Source organism: Pezoporus occidentalis, unplaced genomic scaffold (assembly GCF_034315485.1).
Source record: "Pezoporus occidentalis ecotype Australia unplaced genomic scaffold, CSIRO_AGI_Poc_V1 ctg233, whole genome shotgun sequence".
In the NCBI taxonomy this organism is placed as follows: Eukaryota; Metazoa; Chordata; class Aves; order Psittaciformes; family Psittacidae; genus Pezoporus; species Pezoporus occidentalis.
Window position 1 is genome coordinate 18830 of NW_026914212.1, and position 18453 is coordinate 37282.

The 18453-nt window shown below is 46.9% G+C and overlaps 2 protein-coding genes and 1 long non-coding RNA gene across 4 annotated transcripts in view; 2 read left to right on the forward strand and 1 right to left on the reverse strand.

Annotated features, from left to right (window-relative positions):
• Positions 1 to 998: 998 nt before the first annotated feature.
• On the reverse strand, positions 999 to 17876 carry LOC134165211 (uncharacterized). The gene is made up of 4 exons (XR_009965433.1): positions 17247 to 17876; positions 11670 to 11754; positions 6867 to 7067; positions 999 to 2506 (listed from the first exon to the last, which is right to left on the reverse strand). It is a non-coding gene; the product is annotated as an uncharacterized LOC134165211 (long non-coding RNA).
• On the forward strand, positions 3893 to 16226 carry MAP6D1 (MAP6 domain containing 1). 2 transcript variants are annotated; one of them, XM_062621761.1, is made up of 3 exons: positions 3893 to 4992; positions 11714 to 11831; positions 14300 to 16226. In XM_062621761.1, exons 1-3 carry the CDS (start codon positions 4508 to 4510, stop codon positions 14324 to 14326), a joined length of 630 nt encoding a protein of 209 aa, XP_062477745.1. In that variant the 5' UTR covers positions 3893 to 4507; the 3' UTR covers positions 14327 to 16226. The 2 variants fall into 2 exon arrangements, with proteins under 2 accessions (XP_062477745.1, XP_062477744.1); XM_062621760.1 differs by having other exon boundaries at positions 4257 to 4992; positions 14249 to 16226.
• Positions 4929 to 18453, forward strand: part of PLEKHB2 (pleckstrin homology domain containing B2) — a 469993-nt gene continuing 456468 nt past the window's right edge. Inside the window, exon 1 of the mRNA XM_062621764.1 lies at positions 4929 to 4933. The gene's annotated coding sequence lies outside the window, so the exon portion shown is untranslated. The remainder of the gene's footprint in view (positions 4934 to 18453) is intronic.

The window sequence follows — 18453 nt, forward strand, 5'->3', positions numbered from 1 at the left end:
TGATGTCAAATCTTGTTAGAATTTACTACAGTCGTATCTTTTTCGTAATTACATGCAGTGGAAGAATGTCTTATACTGTGGTTTTGAATGTTTTACTGTGAGTTATACTGCTAGTGCTTTCTATATTCTTTCACTGCATTAGTTTCTGGGTTTGGTTTTGTTTTTTAGTGTTATTCTGTATTGCTAATTTTAAGGGTTTTCTAAGTACTTTTAAACCTTAATATTTGGTTAAGAGTGTGCCAGGTCTATTAAATAAACAGCTACAGCAAAAATAGATTAGATGCCCTAGTAAAGGGTAGTACCATGACCAATGTTCCTACTGTACAAATAAAAACAACAATTGATTTTTGGGTATGTTGCTACCCTGTGCTTGTCCTGCAATGATGACTACCAAACCCCTTGCAAAGGGCTGAGAAGTCTGCCCAGATCTGAGCTGGTGCATTCAAACCCTCAGCTCCTCCCTATAGGCCGAATTAGTCATTCCAGGTATACTGACTTGCCAAAGAACATGTTGCTTCTGTAAGAAGCCAAGTTTTGACTTTCTGCTTGATAACAGTACCTTGCAGAAAATAATTTCTTGTAGGGGCAAAGAATACAGAATGCAAAAGGCACCAGTCCGAATAAATGATGGAGTACAAAATTGCTGTAAACTCAATTACTGGCACAGGCTAGCGTTCAAGTCTCATTTTTCTTCCTCCCTTGGAAAAATGAGGCCCTTGAGGATTTGTTCCTTAAGTGCCCGTCGACTTAAACAGTTGAAAAATGAAGGAGTCTGAATTTCTAATAGACCTTTGCTCTGCTCCAGAAGCTGCCTGGCTGTTTGGAACCTGTTACCCAGCCAATCATGCCAGTTTTTAGGGCTTCAGCCAAAGTGCAGCCCTGCCTGCAGCAGAGAGAGGGCAGCCGAACCTGCAGCAAACTGCCGCCAGCAGCAGTAACAACAGCCACCTCAGCCGTATAAGATAGCCACTGAACAGGCTTATCATAAGGGGGTATATCATGCCAAAGAAGCTCAAAAGCCATAGCTCACAGTATCTGCATGTTGATCTCAGACCTGTTTAATGCTTGTCTATCTGTTGCCTTTGCTCACTTCTTTTATTCCCCCCCCCCCCCCCTTGCATTACCTCTTGTCCACTCAACAGCTTACCTAGTCTGTTCAACATTTCTCTATTTGCTGAGGGTGTTTTTTAAAGAGATCCTGGTTGAAAGCAGCAGGGAGTAATAGTGCAGGAAATAGTATGTAAAGCTTGAATGACATTAGGTTTTACAGGTCTGGAAGAATAAGCCAAGGTTACAATTAAGTTCTTCACCATAGTAGCCAGTGCCTACCTTAGACTTCGAAAGTCATGCCCCTGTATTGCTTGCACAGGCTGGAGCCCCACTTGTGGTCTGTTAGACCTGCTAAGGCAGGAAGCGTGCAGGTAAACACCACAACATTTTCAGGCCGTCCCTTCAGAGGCAATGCCTGCAGTTCTGCTGGACTTCTGATGCATAAGCTTTACCTTAACTTTAGACCTAATAGCCTTGTAAAGGCTATTTGATACCTGAATCTTCCTTATTTATAGGAACTCTAGAGGCATTTAACATATGTACGAAGGTAAACCATCTTCTCTGCTCCAAAATTACTTTCAAACTGCAATAAGAAAGCTAACAGTCAGGGAATAGCCTGGAGTTATGACAGCTCGCTAGAGTACAAAATACATTTCTGGCAAGCAAATACCCTTCTTGCAAAATCTGGCATCAGTACCTCAGTATTTAGTCACACCTTTGAATAACAAAGAAATTAGAAGAATTAAAAAAACAAAACCAGAAAAAAAAAAACAATAACAGAAAGAACCAGTCACCTAAAACAAAACTAACCACGTGGAAAGACTTTTCTCCCCCTCTTCAAAGAGCTATTATTGTGCATAAGAACACAATGTAGTGATTATGCAGACTTGGCAGAGACAGCAGCCAGAGTTTGCATAGGGAAACAGAACTAAGTGTAAAGTCATGGTTAATTGTGTAGAGACACAATCCTTCACCCTTTTTTGATCCCTAAGAATGTCTGCTGTGGCCTTGCCATGTTTAAGGGGTATTTTGTTCCTTGTAGTGAACAGCTCTATTGGAATTTCATTTTATTATTAGAACAAACTGTCTGCTGGAGGTTTCAGCCCCCATTCCTAGCAGCAACAGCTGCTTTGCTGTCTGATTTGATGGCTTTCCTTAGTTTTACTGCTGCAGTATTCCTACCTCCTCCCCCAGCTTTTAATCACAATAAATCTCTTCTAAATGCAGACAAGTTTTTAATCTCACCCGGTGCCTCCTGGATCCCTTATCCAAGCTAGCCTTTGTGCCAGCTTCATCCTACCAGCTAGAATGAGCAGCAGCTCAAAAGCACTCCCTGGTGCTGTAGGTGGGCTCTGAGACACACAGCACCAGAGCTGAACTCAGCATTAGGAAGTGGCAGGCACAAGGAGTGCAGAGACATCCGATTTATTCTCCAATGTATTTTGCTAAGTCAGGCCTAGGAACAAGGATCAGAGCATCATTTGTACTGTGCCAGTGATAGCGATGATAAAGCTGATGTTCTGTTTTCTCCCATGGCTGTAAAGTCCATTTCTGAAGCGTTCTGCACTACACTCAAATCTGATTTATTTTTAAGAACTGCTACATAGAGCAGAATAGTTCCAGGAAAAAAAAAACAAACAACAAAACAAAACAAAAAAACAACAAACCAAAATGCAGCAGAACATTAAGAAATGTCTCCCTGAATATCCTTAAAAGCAACATTGTATTTGTGGGCTTTTCAGGCAAGAACTGAAAAGCAGCATCCAATACCCCATATGTTACTGTGTCAAGACTTCCGTGTGGGACCAGAAGTGTTACCTGGAATTTCTGACTCTCCCTGCCCTAGCCAACAGGCACAGGGAGTAGGGAGAATTAGAACCACCAGCAGCACCAGCAAGTGCCAAATCAGATACTTAGGACATCAGCATAATCTGCTAAAGGAGTTTCTTTCTATCCTTTGACAACTGTGTTTCAAAGGAGGTCAAACAGACAAGGAGAGGTTCTGTCTCAGACTAATACCTGCATTTCCAGCCCTCCTCCCCACCAGAGGTAAGTGCAATCCTAGACTGAAGCCTGAGGTGCAAATACACTACAGATACAGGCTGATCAGCTGAAACAGAGCAGTAAATCTCAGCTTTTCAAGTTCTACTACCTAATTTCATATTAGATCTCATCAGACAGCCACCTGCGACTAGATTATTCCATTCCAAAATAAAGTACCTGTGAAGTTAAACAAATAATTTTCTAATAGGTGGCATCTCAGTTTATCTGCACTCTTCACTTTTACAGCCTACAGTGACACATTCAGATCCAACTGCTTCCGCAGTAACCCACTGAATGGTGAACTGGGGAGGATTATCCCGCAAGATGCCAAGTTTCAAAAGCCTGACTTACCCCCAGTGTAATTCTGTCAGCTTTGGTGGTTTGTGCCGGGTCTGTTTGGGTATGAACCTCAGTGTACAAAAGAAAAGCTGTAATTTCCAGCCTCTGGAAAACAGTAAATAATGTGGACGATACAATAAGGTACATAACAAATGCTTGGGGTTTGGTCAACAGGTCGTATTTTAAAAGTGAAGCGGTTAAACTATTAATGCAAATGGAGGAAGAGGTGGGGTGTTATGAGAGGTGGGGGAGGTTGTAGACGGCCATTGGAAATGAAAATTGCAAAGCTGCTATTTCTCATCCAGATCGCTTATTTTATAAACATCCGCTTTCACATACAAATGATTTCACTAATCAGAGATGGTGATGGATAACTTGAAATTATAATTATTGGCATTTTACAAGGGTCTGTAGTGACAGGACAAGGGGAATGAATGGTTTTAAACTGACGGCAGGGAGATTGAGATGAGACATTAGGAAGAAATCCTTCCCTGTGAGGGTGCTGAGGCGCTGGCACAGGGTGCCCAGAGAAGCTGTGGCTGCCCCATCCCTGGCAGTGCTCAAGGCCAGGTTGGATGGGGCTTGAAGCAACCTGCTCCAGTGGAAGGTGTCCCTGCCCGTGGCAGGGGTTGGAACTGGATGAGCTTTAACGTCCTTTCAAACCCAAACCAGCCTGGGATTCTATGATAACTAAGCAGTGCCACCCAGCTAGAGCAGAGCAGTGTTCCCTGCCTGTGCCTGGATACACTGCGGAGCTCTCCGGGAGCAGAGCGGGCTCCTAGCGCACCGAAGGCAAAATCCGACTCGGAGGCGCACGGGGAGAGGGAGCCGGCGCCTCTTGGAAGTCACCGCAGGCAGCAGCCGGGGCCGCACTGGGGCTTCCCCCCGGGAGCCGCCTGCCGCCGGGTCCGGTCTCGGCGGCTGCTCCCGCACCGCCGGCAGCCCGGGTCACGTGCGCGGTCCGTAATCCCGGCGAGGGGGTGTCGTTACCGGGAAGGGGGGCGGCGGGAGGAGGGGCTGCCGCTCATGAGGGCTGAAGCCGGGTGCGCGGCCGGCTGCGGGCGCCGCTGCGGCCATGGCCTGGCCCTGCATCAGCCGCGTGTGCTGCCTCGCCCGCTTTTGGAGCCAGCTGGACAAGTCCGACCTCTCCGTGCCGCTCACCATCCACAACTACTCGGACATCGAGGAGCAGGAGGACGGGCCCCACCACCAGCGCGGCGGAGCGCCTCCGCGGGGCAGCGCTCGCCCGCCCGCCCCGACCCCCCGCCCGCGGGACCCCGCCGCCGCCATCGGGAAGCCGGGCGGGCGCAGAAAGAGCCGTGAGTCCGCCGGCGGAGAGCCCTTCGCAGCGGAGACCCAGTACCGGCGGGACTTCCGAGCGTGGCCGCTGCCGCGGCGAGGGGACGCCTTCCCCTGGGTCAGCGCCAGCAGCGGCGGGAGGGACGGGGCCGCCCCCCAGCCCGCCCCGGGCCGCGCCGCCTGCGCCCTGCCCGGCAGCGGCGGCCCCGAACAGCTCCGGCCGCGGCCACAGGCGGACGGCGGACACACCACCTCCTACAGGTAAGCGGGGCCCGCTCCCCGCCCCGAACCAGGGATGCTCCTCCGCAGCACAGAGAAGGGGGGCTGTGAGCAAGGGAACGGGGGAGGACGGGGACTGCCGCCTCAGCCTGTGCCAAAGCCGCGTTTGCTTTCGGAGGTGCGGTCCCGCAAAGCGTCGTTTGGTCCCCGGGTGCTTTTGCACCAGAGGCGGCTCGGCTGGGCGGCCCAGCGCTCCCTACCCCCTGCCGCGGATAAGGAGTAAAAGCCGGGTAGGATCCATGATGCCATCCCCAGTCAGCAGCTCTGCACCTAACCGCTACTGGGAGACACGGGGCTGGGGATAGCTGGAGCTGCACAGGACACGGCTGTACTCAACAGTCGCACTCCCCGAACTTGACAGGGCTATCATCTTCTTCCCTGCAGAACTCCTGTTCAAGGCAAGCCAAATGATTGCCTCAAAGATTAGTCAGACGCAGACACCAGGGATATATCCCCCCAGACATGCCATCTAACGGGTGATGGGAAAAACCATCATAAACCACCTTTCCCAAAGAGCCTGTAAAATTATTACATGACTTTTATGCTATCGATGCCTTCCTTTCCCAGTGATCAGGACAACTGATTACAAACGCTTATTTCCTGGAACAAGTAGTCAGGCTGGATGCACATAAATCCAGCCCTTGTTCTCACTGACATCCACCATGGGAGGAAAGGGGATTTCAGCCCCTACAAAGGCTGCTGTTGAATATGGTACCAGTTTCGCATTGTTACCACACACTTCCTCAGAATGATATTTGGGAGGCTTTAATATTCCTATGAGGTACACCGAGAGTAACTGTTTTTACTTCAGTAGAATCCCAAGCATTTAGATACTTGTTATCTATTATGTACCTAGGAGACATTTCTGTTTTTAAGTGCAATTCATTACGTTTTTATCACAGCACTTTTAAGACAAACACACTGGGGCCCTGAAAAGATTACAGGCCAGCAGAGGAAAGTGCATTGCTTATCCCACTCCTCCTCATGCAGACAGCTGCCCTGGTACTAGCGCAATTGCCATATGGATCCTGGAAGGATAACTGCAGTGCTTGAATTTATGCACTGTTCTATCCTTTTCTCACAGGACAGTCACGGGGTGATGATTGGTTTTGAGGGAAAGCACTTTCAAATTTCAAAGCAGCACAAGAATTACTTTAGAGAAACCTCCCTAGAACAAGACCAGCAAGGGGCATCTTTCAGAAACACAACCCTCTCCACACTGTTGTTGAAGCCTCCTTTGGTTCTCCAGCCTGACCTCAAAGGAAGGGTGCATCAGCCTACATGAGAACTTTCCTACAGCCATTCTAATGCTCAGACTTCTCACACCTTTCTTCCTTCTGACTTGTCTGTTCTTACATAGGGCTCTCAACTACTTTCATGGAGGAGCAAGAAGTTTACAGATCACACAACAAAGTACTGGCTGGAGTGACACACTAACATGCAAATCAAACCAAACTTTGCAACATGTAATACTTCACGGTAGCTTCAGGAGAAGCAGGGCAGGGTGAGGATGGAGGCACACGGCTGGGCAAAGTTCTCACATAAAACTTTTAAGCTGTTTGGAGGCTATGCAGTACAACTAATACAGGTAGGAATACACATGCCAAACCACTTTTATCTTATTCCAGTAATTCCTACAGTTTCTTTGAATGATCACTCAGTACAACATTGCAAATATAAGAAATCCCCAGACCACTGAGCACACAAGTCTAAACAAGCAGTAGGAAAAAAGCCCACAGTAGCTTCACAATCTGCAAAAATCTATTTTAATTTAGATCTGTTGCCTTCTTCTGCAAGCTGAGCACTTAACCGCATTTCCACTAATGTCACTATACTTATGTCTCTTTTCCTCTTACCTTAGTATTTCCAAAAGTAGCACTGAAGTCTACAGACATTAATCTTTCCTCAGGGGTTGTTGCTCTCCAGCTTCCTCTCTGGCAAAGGCCTGTGGACTAGGCTGTCCCTTGGTAACCACACACAACTCCACTATCCTCTAGTAGCAGGGATCTGCCCCAACTCTTCCTGTAGGCTGCATTCACCCAGAGGCACGGAGGCAACTAAGGAAGGAGAAAACACAGGTCACCTTTGGGAGAGGCAGAGCAGGGGGGTTCTGTTACAGGCAGCAGCTGGGGGGTGCTGGGCCTGAGCAGAACATTGGTGAACCATGTAATGCCTTTAGAGCGTGCCTTGAGGAATCAAAGATGTGCTTCATTTTGAAAGACAAATTCTGTATAAATGGTGGAAGAACAGCTTAGCTGCCTGACCTCCAAACTATTGTCCCATGTTCCCAGATCTATGGGGCAGCTCCTGTTTCCAGTCCCTGGATTTGGGCTGGAGTTCTGCAGGGCCTGAATTAGTCAAACCTCAACTGGGGTACAGGGGGGGAGCTCAGGCACACAGGCTGAGGCAGATATATATAAGCTGCACTTGAAATGCTAGAATGGGATGTGCTCCAACTGTGAAAAGACCCTGGGGACTGCAGAGAGTTGAGGTGGATTATTCCTTACTGATGCTGGAGGAGGTGGAAGGAAGTGCTGAGCACCCACTGCTGCACCTTCCCAAAGGTTTGTCCTTTGGGGTCATGGAAGTACCTTCTCCCTTTCAGCAGTAAGTTGCAGGTGCTGTGCACTTCTGGCTTTGCACACAATTAGTCGTAGCATGCTGGAAACAGATGAGTGCTTTACTTACCTCACTTCTGCAGTGAATGTGAGAAGCTTTTGGCAGGTATCTCCAGCTGGCTCTGTTCTCTGGATAGCATCACCTCACCTTGCTAAAAGGCAGCGTGGACCCAGGCACAACCTCTCTGCCAGGGCTGGTATTGCTGGGAGGAGAGCCCTGTGCAAGGCTCAGCTGTACTTTAAGTCACTTCAGACTTCAGTTTCCCCTTCAGTAACATGCCAGCTTTAGGAAAGCACTTCAGATGTGCTTTCACATCTACACAGAGCTGTGAGCAATTGTTCTGCCTCTTCTTCCCCCACCCATCACCTTTACTTGTATTAGCACTTGGGGAATGGGGGAATGGTTATTTCTGTACACATGCACAGCTCCAGCCCCAAGCAGAGCTTCATCTTTGCAGCTGGTGTTTTCACACCATAGGTGTTTTGAGCAGGAGTGAGAGTCATAACACCCAACTTGTTTGCAGGTGGGAGGCACAGCTGTAAAGCAGACCAAACTTGAGATCAGCAGGGTTTCCTGTGCACCCAGGAGGAGCAGTTCTGTTCTGATGAAAAGGTTTGAAAAGCTGAGGTCATTACAGAGATGTAGCATTGACAATGATTTTGGGAATAGCAGGGTGAAAGATCCCTCAGCAAACTGCATTTCCACCTTCTTGTGTGAGTATTCAGCACATGATGTCCATTGCATTTGTGCCTGTGGAGCTGACATAGAATCATAGAATAGTTAGGGCTGGAAAGGACCTTAAGATCATCCAGTTCCAACCCCCCTGCCATGGGCAGGGACACCTCACACTAAACCATGCTACCCAAGGCTCTGTCTAACCTAGCCTTGAACACCGCCGGGGTGGAGCATCCTCCACACCAAGGCTGATACCACAGAATGGAGGGGAAGACACTTTTCGCATAAGTATGGATGCAATCGCAGAGCATCCTGTCCATACTGGCTGTCCATACTATCCACCCCCCTTTAGACAGTGTGCAGAAAGGCAACATGAACTGTGGTGACTGCTTCATGTTGAAAAGCACCTTATTTCAGCTGTGCAGAAGAAAACAGAAAATGCCTACACTTGTGTTCAGCAATGTGTGGGATCATTACACACACCTGAGCTGGCAGGGTTAACAGTACTGTGTATGAGGAGCTCCATCCTTGATCCAGCAAGATATTTAAATGCATACTTATCCTTAATAATAGGAGTAAAGCTTTTATAATCAAGGCTTACAGTTATCTTTACATTCTTAAGTATCTTGCTGCTTGGGGAAATTAATACTGAAGCCCCTGATTTTTATACAATTTAAGAAGTAAGCTTGCTTGGTGTAGGCATTGGGATGGATCCAAAGGGACCCACTGTGCACTCCATAGCCTGGCTGGGGGAAGGGAGGGCTTGAACAGGGACAGAGTCATGGGAAGAGAGAGGGAGAGGGGTGGAAATAGTGGCTCAAGAGAGGATGTCTGATATGCAAAGTACACTGCAGAACTGAAATGGGAAAGATTCAAAGCTGCTGCATAAAGGTTGGAAGAATTTCTTCCGCTCAAAGTACACCCAAACTTACGTTAGAGAAAAAGAGGAAAGAAAGGGAAGTGGGCTAATAACAAAAGACAAGCTCCTAAGACCTATCCACACCCCTCATTCAGACAGCTGCCTGTCCTATCAAGGATCTCTGTGAGGAGGGCAAGCCCCTAAAACTCACCCTAAGACAACATTTTGAGGCTTACAGATTTTTCCCGACCTTTCAGTCCAGTCTTTTGCTGTTGTTTCCTTCCTGTGAGTTATGAGCAGCTCAAAGTACTGCATTACCTTGCTGCAGGCAAGAGCTGAGACGCGAAGCAGCCAAGTGTCTTCTGCTTTCCTGCTCTCTAATTCCCGTGTGCTGGTCTCTCTACCCTCATAGGTTTTTTCTTCCATCAGCTTTTCCTTTCCCCCATTTCTGTCCTTGTGCTGTGCTCTTTGGCCAGGCAGGAGAATGGGCACAACCTGCTCGTGTCCAAGACCTGGAAGGGGCTCCAGCACATGTCAGATCTATCTCAGAGGAAAAACAGTTCAATGGGTCCATTATCCAGGAGGGCTCATGCCATAGGAGATCAGTCATCTCTGTTCTGCCCAGCCCTTCCCTGCAGCTCAGAATCCTGGATTCACCCAGGGAAAATGGTGACTGCAAGAAAGAAATGCTGCTGTTGTGGGTCTAAGTCATGGCTGTATCTGCCCTCACACTTTTGTTTCTATGGGTGAAGGCAGAACCTTTCCTCTGTTGTTTGTAGGTGCCTTGAAAATAGCCTTGGCTATCCCGGCTGAGAGGGGAACAGTTTGACTTCCAGCCAAAATGAGGGTCCTGTGATCCAAAAGGGCTGTGTTTGGGGGCCTGCCAAATCAGCAAATGATCTGTACAAAGCAGCCAGACAGAGCTGGCTGCAGAGACAGGCAGCACAGTCATTCATGGAAAGCTGGGTATGCACTATTGCAGTGTGATGCAGCAGGGAGACCAGCCAGCACAAGGATGAATGGTTAGGAATCAATGGCACCAGCATCCTTGAGGCTATCCGGCTTTATGTGGAGCAGCAGGTTCCAGTTCCTGGAAACTGCTGGGATGTAATTGATGGCTTTGTACCATTTTGCTGGTATTTTGCCCAGTAGCTGTGTGTCCCACCTCTGACTGCACAGCACTGCAAAGCTCCGATTGTAACTCTGCATTCACATGTGGCTGGGATTCCCTGCTGAAAGGTTGCCTTCTTGGGGCACTGCTTGGCCAAAATTGCCTTTCTGCAAAGGTGCTTCCTTATCCTCTGGCGCTAAAGCAGCAGGAACCTCATCATCAGCACCCTGAGAACTGCACAGGCTGAACAGCAAGATGCAGAAAAGGCAGGAAGTGAAGGCTCAAACAGCAAGAGCAAACTACTCAGAGACAAGATTTACAGTGCACATAGACAGGCCTGACAGGGGCCTGGGTTTGCTTTCTGGCAGCAGGAAGCTCTTCCAAAGAGCAATATTTGTTACTGACTGACTGGATTTAAGAACTCACTTCCACCTTCACTCAAGCTGACAAACTGCTGTCAGACCCAGCTGCAGGCTCCTGCCCATTTCCTTGTGCCTGCACATGAACTCATCCATCTTGATAGGAGGCCAGTGCCAGCAGCTTACTCAGTCAAGAAACAGTTACTTAACTGTTTGGAATTAATTTTGGTAGCATTCTGGTTTCTCATTGGCTTAAATACAGCCCAGAGTCATATCCTGTGCCTAGAAATCAACCAAGAAAAGGGGCGGCACTATAAGGCTGAATCTATGTTTAGAAATTGAGCATAAACCAGGCAGTAGGTATTTTGGTAATATACTAAAAGGATTCATAGAATCATAGATTGAGACCAGGCTACACATTCTCAAGTAATACTCCACACCTATACACTTTAAATGAGTTTTAAAAAGAGGAACTGCAGCTACTATCAAAATAGTAAACAGCATGCTTGGGAAAGTCATAAGCATAGTATTATAGAATGGTTTGGGTTGGAAGGCACCATAAAGCTTATCCCATTCCAACCTACTGCCACAGGCAGGGACACCTTCCACTAGAGCAGGTTGCTCCAACCTAGCCTTGAACACTGCCAGGGATGGGGCAGCCACAGCTTCTCTGGGCAACCTGTGCCAGGGCCTCAGCACCCTCACAGAGAAGATTTTCTTCCTAGTATCTAAATCTGAATCTACCCTTTTTAACTTAAAGACATTCCCTCTTGTCCTGTCACTACATGGCCTTACCAAAAGTCCCTCTCTAGATTTCTTATTGGCCCCTTTAGGTATTGGAATGTCTCCCTGGCATCTTCTGTTCTCCAGGCTGAACAACATGAAAATCAGAAAGGCTATGATCAAAGCTAAGCTCGGCACATTAAAACACTGCCTATTTTCCTAGCCTGGACATGGCTCAGGACTCAGTCTTACCCCTTGATCCTGTGTATAAGCAGCTAGTAAAGGCCTTTGCAGCTACTCTGAGCAGATGTACCTTGTGAATATGTTGTGTTTTACTGGTTCCTAATCTCATTTCAGGCAAGAGTATCGCCCATGGACTGGAGCAAAACCATCCAAGCCTATAAAGACAAAGCAAGGCTTCATTATCCCAGAAGACCATTTTGTTAAAGAGACAAGCTACAAGGCAGACTTTAAGGTAATTGACATTTGTTAAAATCCCACAGTTGATATGAGTAAAGCCCAAAGTGCACATAAGGAACTCCTCATTTTTTACCAGTGTGCTTCATGTAGAATAAAACCATGCCCTCATTGACCACTCTTTCGTCACAGTCCCTTAGGTAATGTGGCCATCCGTTCCTTGGGATTTTCCTGTGAGTTTCTATAACTCTCTATATACCAGCTTATTTTCTTGGTGAAATACATCTAAGTACTACTAAAATTTCTACAAGAAAATGTGTCTTTGTACTCAACATTTTCTTTGGCAGGGTTCCCCACACTCCCTATCCCCATGAAGGAGGACAATGTGCCCCAGCAAGGCTCTAGTTCAGCTGCTTATTGAAGCAGACCACCAAAAAGAATGGCACTTCACAACCAACCCTAAAAGCCATTCACTGGCAACACTGAGAGACTGGGAAAGCAGAAAGAGGCTGGGGCTGAATTCCCTGGCCACAGCGTGTCATGGGGTTAGAGGTAATAGCAGATGCCCCAGGGCCACATGTAAGAAAGTAAATTTTAGCCTTGCAAAAGAGGAGGAGGAAGTGTTTAATTAGCAGACAGTCAAGTGTCCCCTCCACAGAGGATTGCTGGCACACTGCTGTGACATGGCACAGGAGGCACAGGGTGGGTAAGCTCCACTAAAAGTGGGACAGTAACCTCAGGCAAAACAAAATCTTCAAACCTCACCAAAACTACTTCCTTTCTCTGAATAGTCTGGGCTGATTACTGAGGTGCAGCAATGAGAACAGAGGTTATTTAACCCTTATCCCCTACATTTTGACCCTGAAAGGGCAAAATACAGTGTCTTCCTATTTGGCAGATAGGATACAAAGGAGCGGGGTCTAGATGAACCTCTCAGAGTCACTATCCCAGTTCTCAAGGAAGGGAAATCCCAGACACAAACACATGCCACTGAGGACACTGCACTCTGGACTGTCCAAACAGAGGTCCCATCTCCTGGAGCCCCAGGGCATCACCACAGCCTCTCCTCCAGACAGTATGGGAAAGGTGTAGTGTGCTGAGGAGTCACCAGTTCAAAGAGAAGTTGGACTCTCCGTGGTTCACACTTGGCCATTTAGGCTTTCCCTCTTGCCTGAAGCCTGTGCTTTTGCTCCCATGGGGGAATCAGGGTTATGTTGTGTCCCAACTGCCTGCTTTGCTACTGAGCTGTGCACAGGCTGTTTGCGACACTCCTCTTGTTCCTTAGTGTGTCAGACGCATCCCCAGAGGAACGGAAAAATCAGAACAATGAAACAACAACCAGATCGATAGCTTTCCCTGTACTCTCTTTGCCTGTGGTCTTGCTCTGTTTTCTCTGCTCCGACGGTGCCATCAGAACACTCAGCACCCAGCAAAGCTTTCCATCCTTTCATGTTTTACAGCCAGATTTCACCCAGAATCCTGGGCTGGAATCACAACTATGGCCAGTCCTATTTCAAATCCTTTAAGCATTAGGGAAGACACAAGCATCCAGGTGTCCCTCATGCCTCAGTAAAACCACAAAAGCCACATACTGCATGAAATTCTGACTCCACAGACATGAGAAAGAGCAACCTCTGTTATCTCTACCTTTTCCTCCAGGCCTGAGGAGCTAAAATCCTTATCAAAGCCCTTGCAGTTTCACAGCCTGGCTCAGCCAGTAACTGTTTTTTCTCCTTCAGGTGCTTCAGGTCTGTCTTGTAGAGGCTGGCTCAAGGCCTGCCCAGCTGTGGTTGTCCCCCATCAAACCACACACCTCAAGGTGCAAGGGCTGGGCTACAACAAAGCTCCATGCCTTGTATACCAAGGCCAGTTCCATCGACTTTACAAAGACTGCAGAAAGGCTCAGTACACTCAGAGTGTACCAAGGAAAAGCTGAGAGAGTTGGGGTTGTTCAGCCTGGAGAAGAGAAGACTCTGGGGAGACCTCATTCCAGCCTTTCAGTACTTAAAAGGGGTCTGTAAGAGAGATGGGGAGAGACTTTTTACCAGGGCCTGCTGAGATAGGACAAGAGTGATGGTTTTAAACTAAAAGAGCAGAGACTCAGGCTGGACATGAGGAAGAAACACTTTTACAATGAGGGTGGTAAAATCCTGGCACAGGTTGCCCAGAGGTGGTGGATGCACCATCCCTGGAGACATCCAAGCCAGGCTGGATGTGGTTCTGAGCAACCTGATCTAGTTGAAGGTGTCCCTGCTCATTGCAGGGGGTTGGAACTGGATGCGCTTTGAAGGTCCCTTCCAACCCAAACTCCTCTATGCTTCTAGGATTCTATGACTGATGCCCAGACAAGAACTACTGCTTGCATGTTACAGGGGAGAGCAGACTGTCACAACACCCCAGAGCCCTCAGACTCTCTAGGCAATCCGGTTGCACCCTGTGTCGCACTAATGTTTCTCTCCCCCCTCACCCCACTAGATCCCAGAGGTGAAGACCAGGTTCTCCCCCAACCCTTCTGCTGTTTTCCAGGCGCCGTCACGGATCCTCAACGTGTGAACCCAGACCCTCCTCACACCCAGGCAGCTCAGACATGGAGTTAGATGTATCTATGCAATTTTCATGAGGAGCGTTAAGATCAAAGAGCCAGTGTTACCAACAGCAGCCCCAGTGATTGATGACATGCACACAAACTTTCTGTTAACACAACAAACCGCAAAGCACTTGGTTCAGAGCTGGCAAACCATGCTGTGAGGAGTGACCTAGTTTTACATGGGAGCACGTTCATTACTCTGCCAGCTGGCCTCACATTAGGAGATTGACTTCAGGCAGCAAAGGCAGCAAGTATAGCAGGCAACATCCCTGTGCTCAGATACACAGGGTGGGAGGGGAAAACAGTCACAAATGGGATGGATAATTAAAACCAAAAAGAGTTTCATCTAGCAGGATCCTCTTAAGTAAACAAGTGAAAGACAGGGAGCATCTGGATGACTTCGGAGCTTCTTGAGGGGTTTTGGAAACAGGACCTGAAATGGCTGCACCAGAAAACATAGCACCAAAAAGGCTGGTGTGAACTTCCAGGGTTGTTTCAGAAGCTGGAGGAAGCCAGCATCATTGAACTCCAAAATGCATCTGGCATATGCAGTGTCTTGGGGCTTCAAGGCTAGAAAGCTGGACGTTTCCATGACTGGTGGGCTCACACAGAGGGGACTGAACTTCAGGGGACAGCCCTGAGAGCAATGCACCAGCCTGGTTTGGAGAGGATTACATGGACAGTCAGGCACCTGCCAGGCTCCAAAGGAGCTGAGATACATATTTAATTTGTATAGCTGTTAGGGGGAGTGTAAATACTGTATATGGATTTTACCTAAACCAATTTGTGATCCTTTAATGAAAAGGACATGCTTATACTTTTATTAAATGTTAAGTCTTTGCATATGCAAGGTGGGAAATACTGCCTTGAAATTCCTAAATTATTGCCTGTCTATTGGTAATGCTAATGCTAGGAACAACCAGAAGTGAATGTTACTTAGAAACTCTTCTTAACACAGAATGTCAGACATCCTTGATTTTGAAGATAGGCCATTTTAAGTGTCATTGTTCTAAAACTGATTCTTTTCAGACTGGTCTACATTTTGCTGAGGTCCATGTGTTATAAGAAACTATTTTTTAGCCTTTGTTCATCAGGACTGTAGTGGGTTTACAGTTTCTGTCTCAATGACTTATGCAACTGGAATAGTCTACTGCGCATTTCATGGTTTTCCTAATTTTTTTTTGGGAAAAAAATTGAAAAACTTATAGTTCATCTATATATATATAGCTTGCAACACACAAATGTATTGACCAGAATCAAAGGAAACTATCCTCAGACTTGAACAGTGATCAGATATTCATTCATCCGTAATGAATATTAATGAAATCATAATCATAGAATCACAGACTGGTTTGGGTTGGAAGGGACCTTAAAACTTACCCAGTTCCAACCGCCTGCCATAGGCAGGGACACCTTCCAATAACTGAGGTTGCTCCAAGCCCCGTTCAACCTGGCCTTGGGATGGAACTTCCCACACTCATCCCCAAACGCAGAGGAACCTACAGTAATACCAGTGCTTGCCAAAGTAATTTTTCAGGAGATCCATTTTTTCAGGAAATCCACTGGAAACATTCAAATTGTACAAAGGGTTTGCATGTTAGATGTTTCTAAGAATTCAATCTGCTTGTTTAATCTCTTTATAACGTTTCTTACAGTTTTGTTCAAACAGTTTGTTTCAATTCTGGACTTTAATAACAGCAAAAAGAAAAGATGATAAATTGTCTATTCAGTCTTACTTCCTAATTCATTGTATTTCTTAAAAGAAAAAGAAATCAATGCAGTTGTAAACAAACTCATAATACAATAAGCTTGTATTTTATCAAAATGACTGGATTTAATTTAATAAATTAAAATGTATTTTGGCTATTGGTTCTTTCCCCAAATATTTTTTTTGGGGAATAACCCTTGGGTATTGAACCTTGCAGATCCCTGCATTTCTCTTACCTAGCAGCATGTGAAGGACAGCAAGGGACACAAGACACCAATTAAGGTGTGAGGAGATGCCTGACTGCAGTCACAGCCATCAGCAATCAATTCCTTACTCCTCAAGCTTATCTGCAGGCACAGACTCTGCAGCAAGAAAGGCTCCCAAGTCACATTTCAAGCTGTGGTCCAACTGCTGATTTGAAAGCACAAGTGTCTTCCAAAGGAAAGCTGTTGCTCTGCAGAATTCATCATCACTTGTGGGATTTTCCCTGAACATTTTCAAAGGGAAAGCAAACTCTTCAGCAAGCAGTCTATCAACACAAACGGGAAAAGAGGATGAACCAATGATACCAATTTCCTGCATTCACTATTGAACACACAGGAGCTAAATCTGCTCTGGCGCAGGTGCCATGCTCTCAAGATCCCCTTTCAGCGATGCCCACAGTGTGCCCTGCTAACACAAAGGGACAAGCAACTTGCATTTCACAGAATCCTGGACAGGTTTGTGCTGGAAGGGACCTTAAGCTCATCCAGTTTCAACTCCTGCCACAGGCAGGGACACCTTCCACTAGAGCAGGTTGCCCCAAGCCCCGTCCAATCTGGCCTTGAACACTGCCAGGGATGGGGCAGCCACAGCTTCTCTGGGCACCCTGTGCCAGCACCTCAGCACCCTCACAGGGAAGAATTTCACCTTGGTTTCATTCTGCAATCCCACACGGATCACAGGGAAATGGTGCTAGCTTTGAACCTTAAGAGAGACCATCACTTTACAGTTGTTCCCAACAATGTTTCAGTGAGTAAAAGGTACTGGAGGTACAACAAGCTTCCCTAGACAGTGTGATACCAGCTCTTTTAACTATGCCTCAGAATACTTCCAGGACAAAGCCAAAGGCTCACAAGCTATTGAGTGGCTCTAACTACAGGAGGGATGAATGGAGGGAAGATCAACCAGGTACTTACCATTACAAGGGACAGGGTGATGCAACTGGCTGCTGCTGTCTGCAACACAGCTGATTTTGCACCTGCCTCAGCCAAACTGAAAGGTATCACACAAAGTTCCTCTGAAGGGGGCAAATCTACACAGGTTTTGCAGGCTCCAGGGAGTCAGAACACCAGGACTGCTTTCAATGCTGCTCTCTCACTAGCATTTCTTCCCAGTTGCTCTGGGTTCACATCCAGCTCCATCAAGGCTTTCCAACTGTGAATCACACTACAAACAAGGGTGTTATTTGACACAGAAAGAAACATCACTTAAAAGAGGGAAGGTTTTACACTGGAAACATTATAATTTACTATCTTCAGGGGCACACTGAACCTGCTTGTTTCATTCCAACTTGCTGACACAGGCTTGTTGGGATGCTGACAGTGAGTTTTGTGCCTCCTGCATGCACTATGCCCGAGAGCTGTGAACACCTGCACCTCCACATGCTGTTTTGTCTGTGATGGTAACTGGTAGGTGTCCCTGTTTTTATCCTGACCCTCAAGCCTTATTTTCTACCCCTGCTCTGCTGAAGGGGAGCAAGAGCAGCAGGGTGGGTGTCCAGCAGCCAGCCAATGTCAATGCACCATGCTTTTCAATCTTCCACACCAACCAATACTCACTGTTGCGGAGGAGTTAAGCTTGTTGAGCTCTGTGCTCCCCTTCCCCCAGCCTCCAAACCCAAGAGCTTTTTATAGGAACCAGAAAAGGGAAAAACTACCTTTTCCTTCATCTCGATTCCACAACTGCCCATTTCAATCCACAACTAGGACATTCAGAATATACACAGCACACAAAAATCTGTGGATTTGGAGAAATTTGAGTGACAGCTGACAGTCAAGACAACCTTAGCACAGCTAATAAAGAATTTATTGTAAACATATGTATCTTACACAATTATACAGTATAATACAGATAACATGAAGGATTTAAACACTCAGCATTACAAACAGGGGCAATATTTGTAAAGAGATTTTTAACTTGCATCAAGACTCTTCAGAAAGCCAGAGAAATATACTATAACATCTCAACACATTGGACCATCCGTAGGGTTCCACACATACACCTGAGCGGGTGCATGAAATTCCACAACCTCTAAACTCATCTCCAAGCAATTCCCACAGGAACTTCACGGACAAATTTTTCTCCCACCCCTTTTCAAAATTCAAAGAACTTGTTGCAAACATT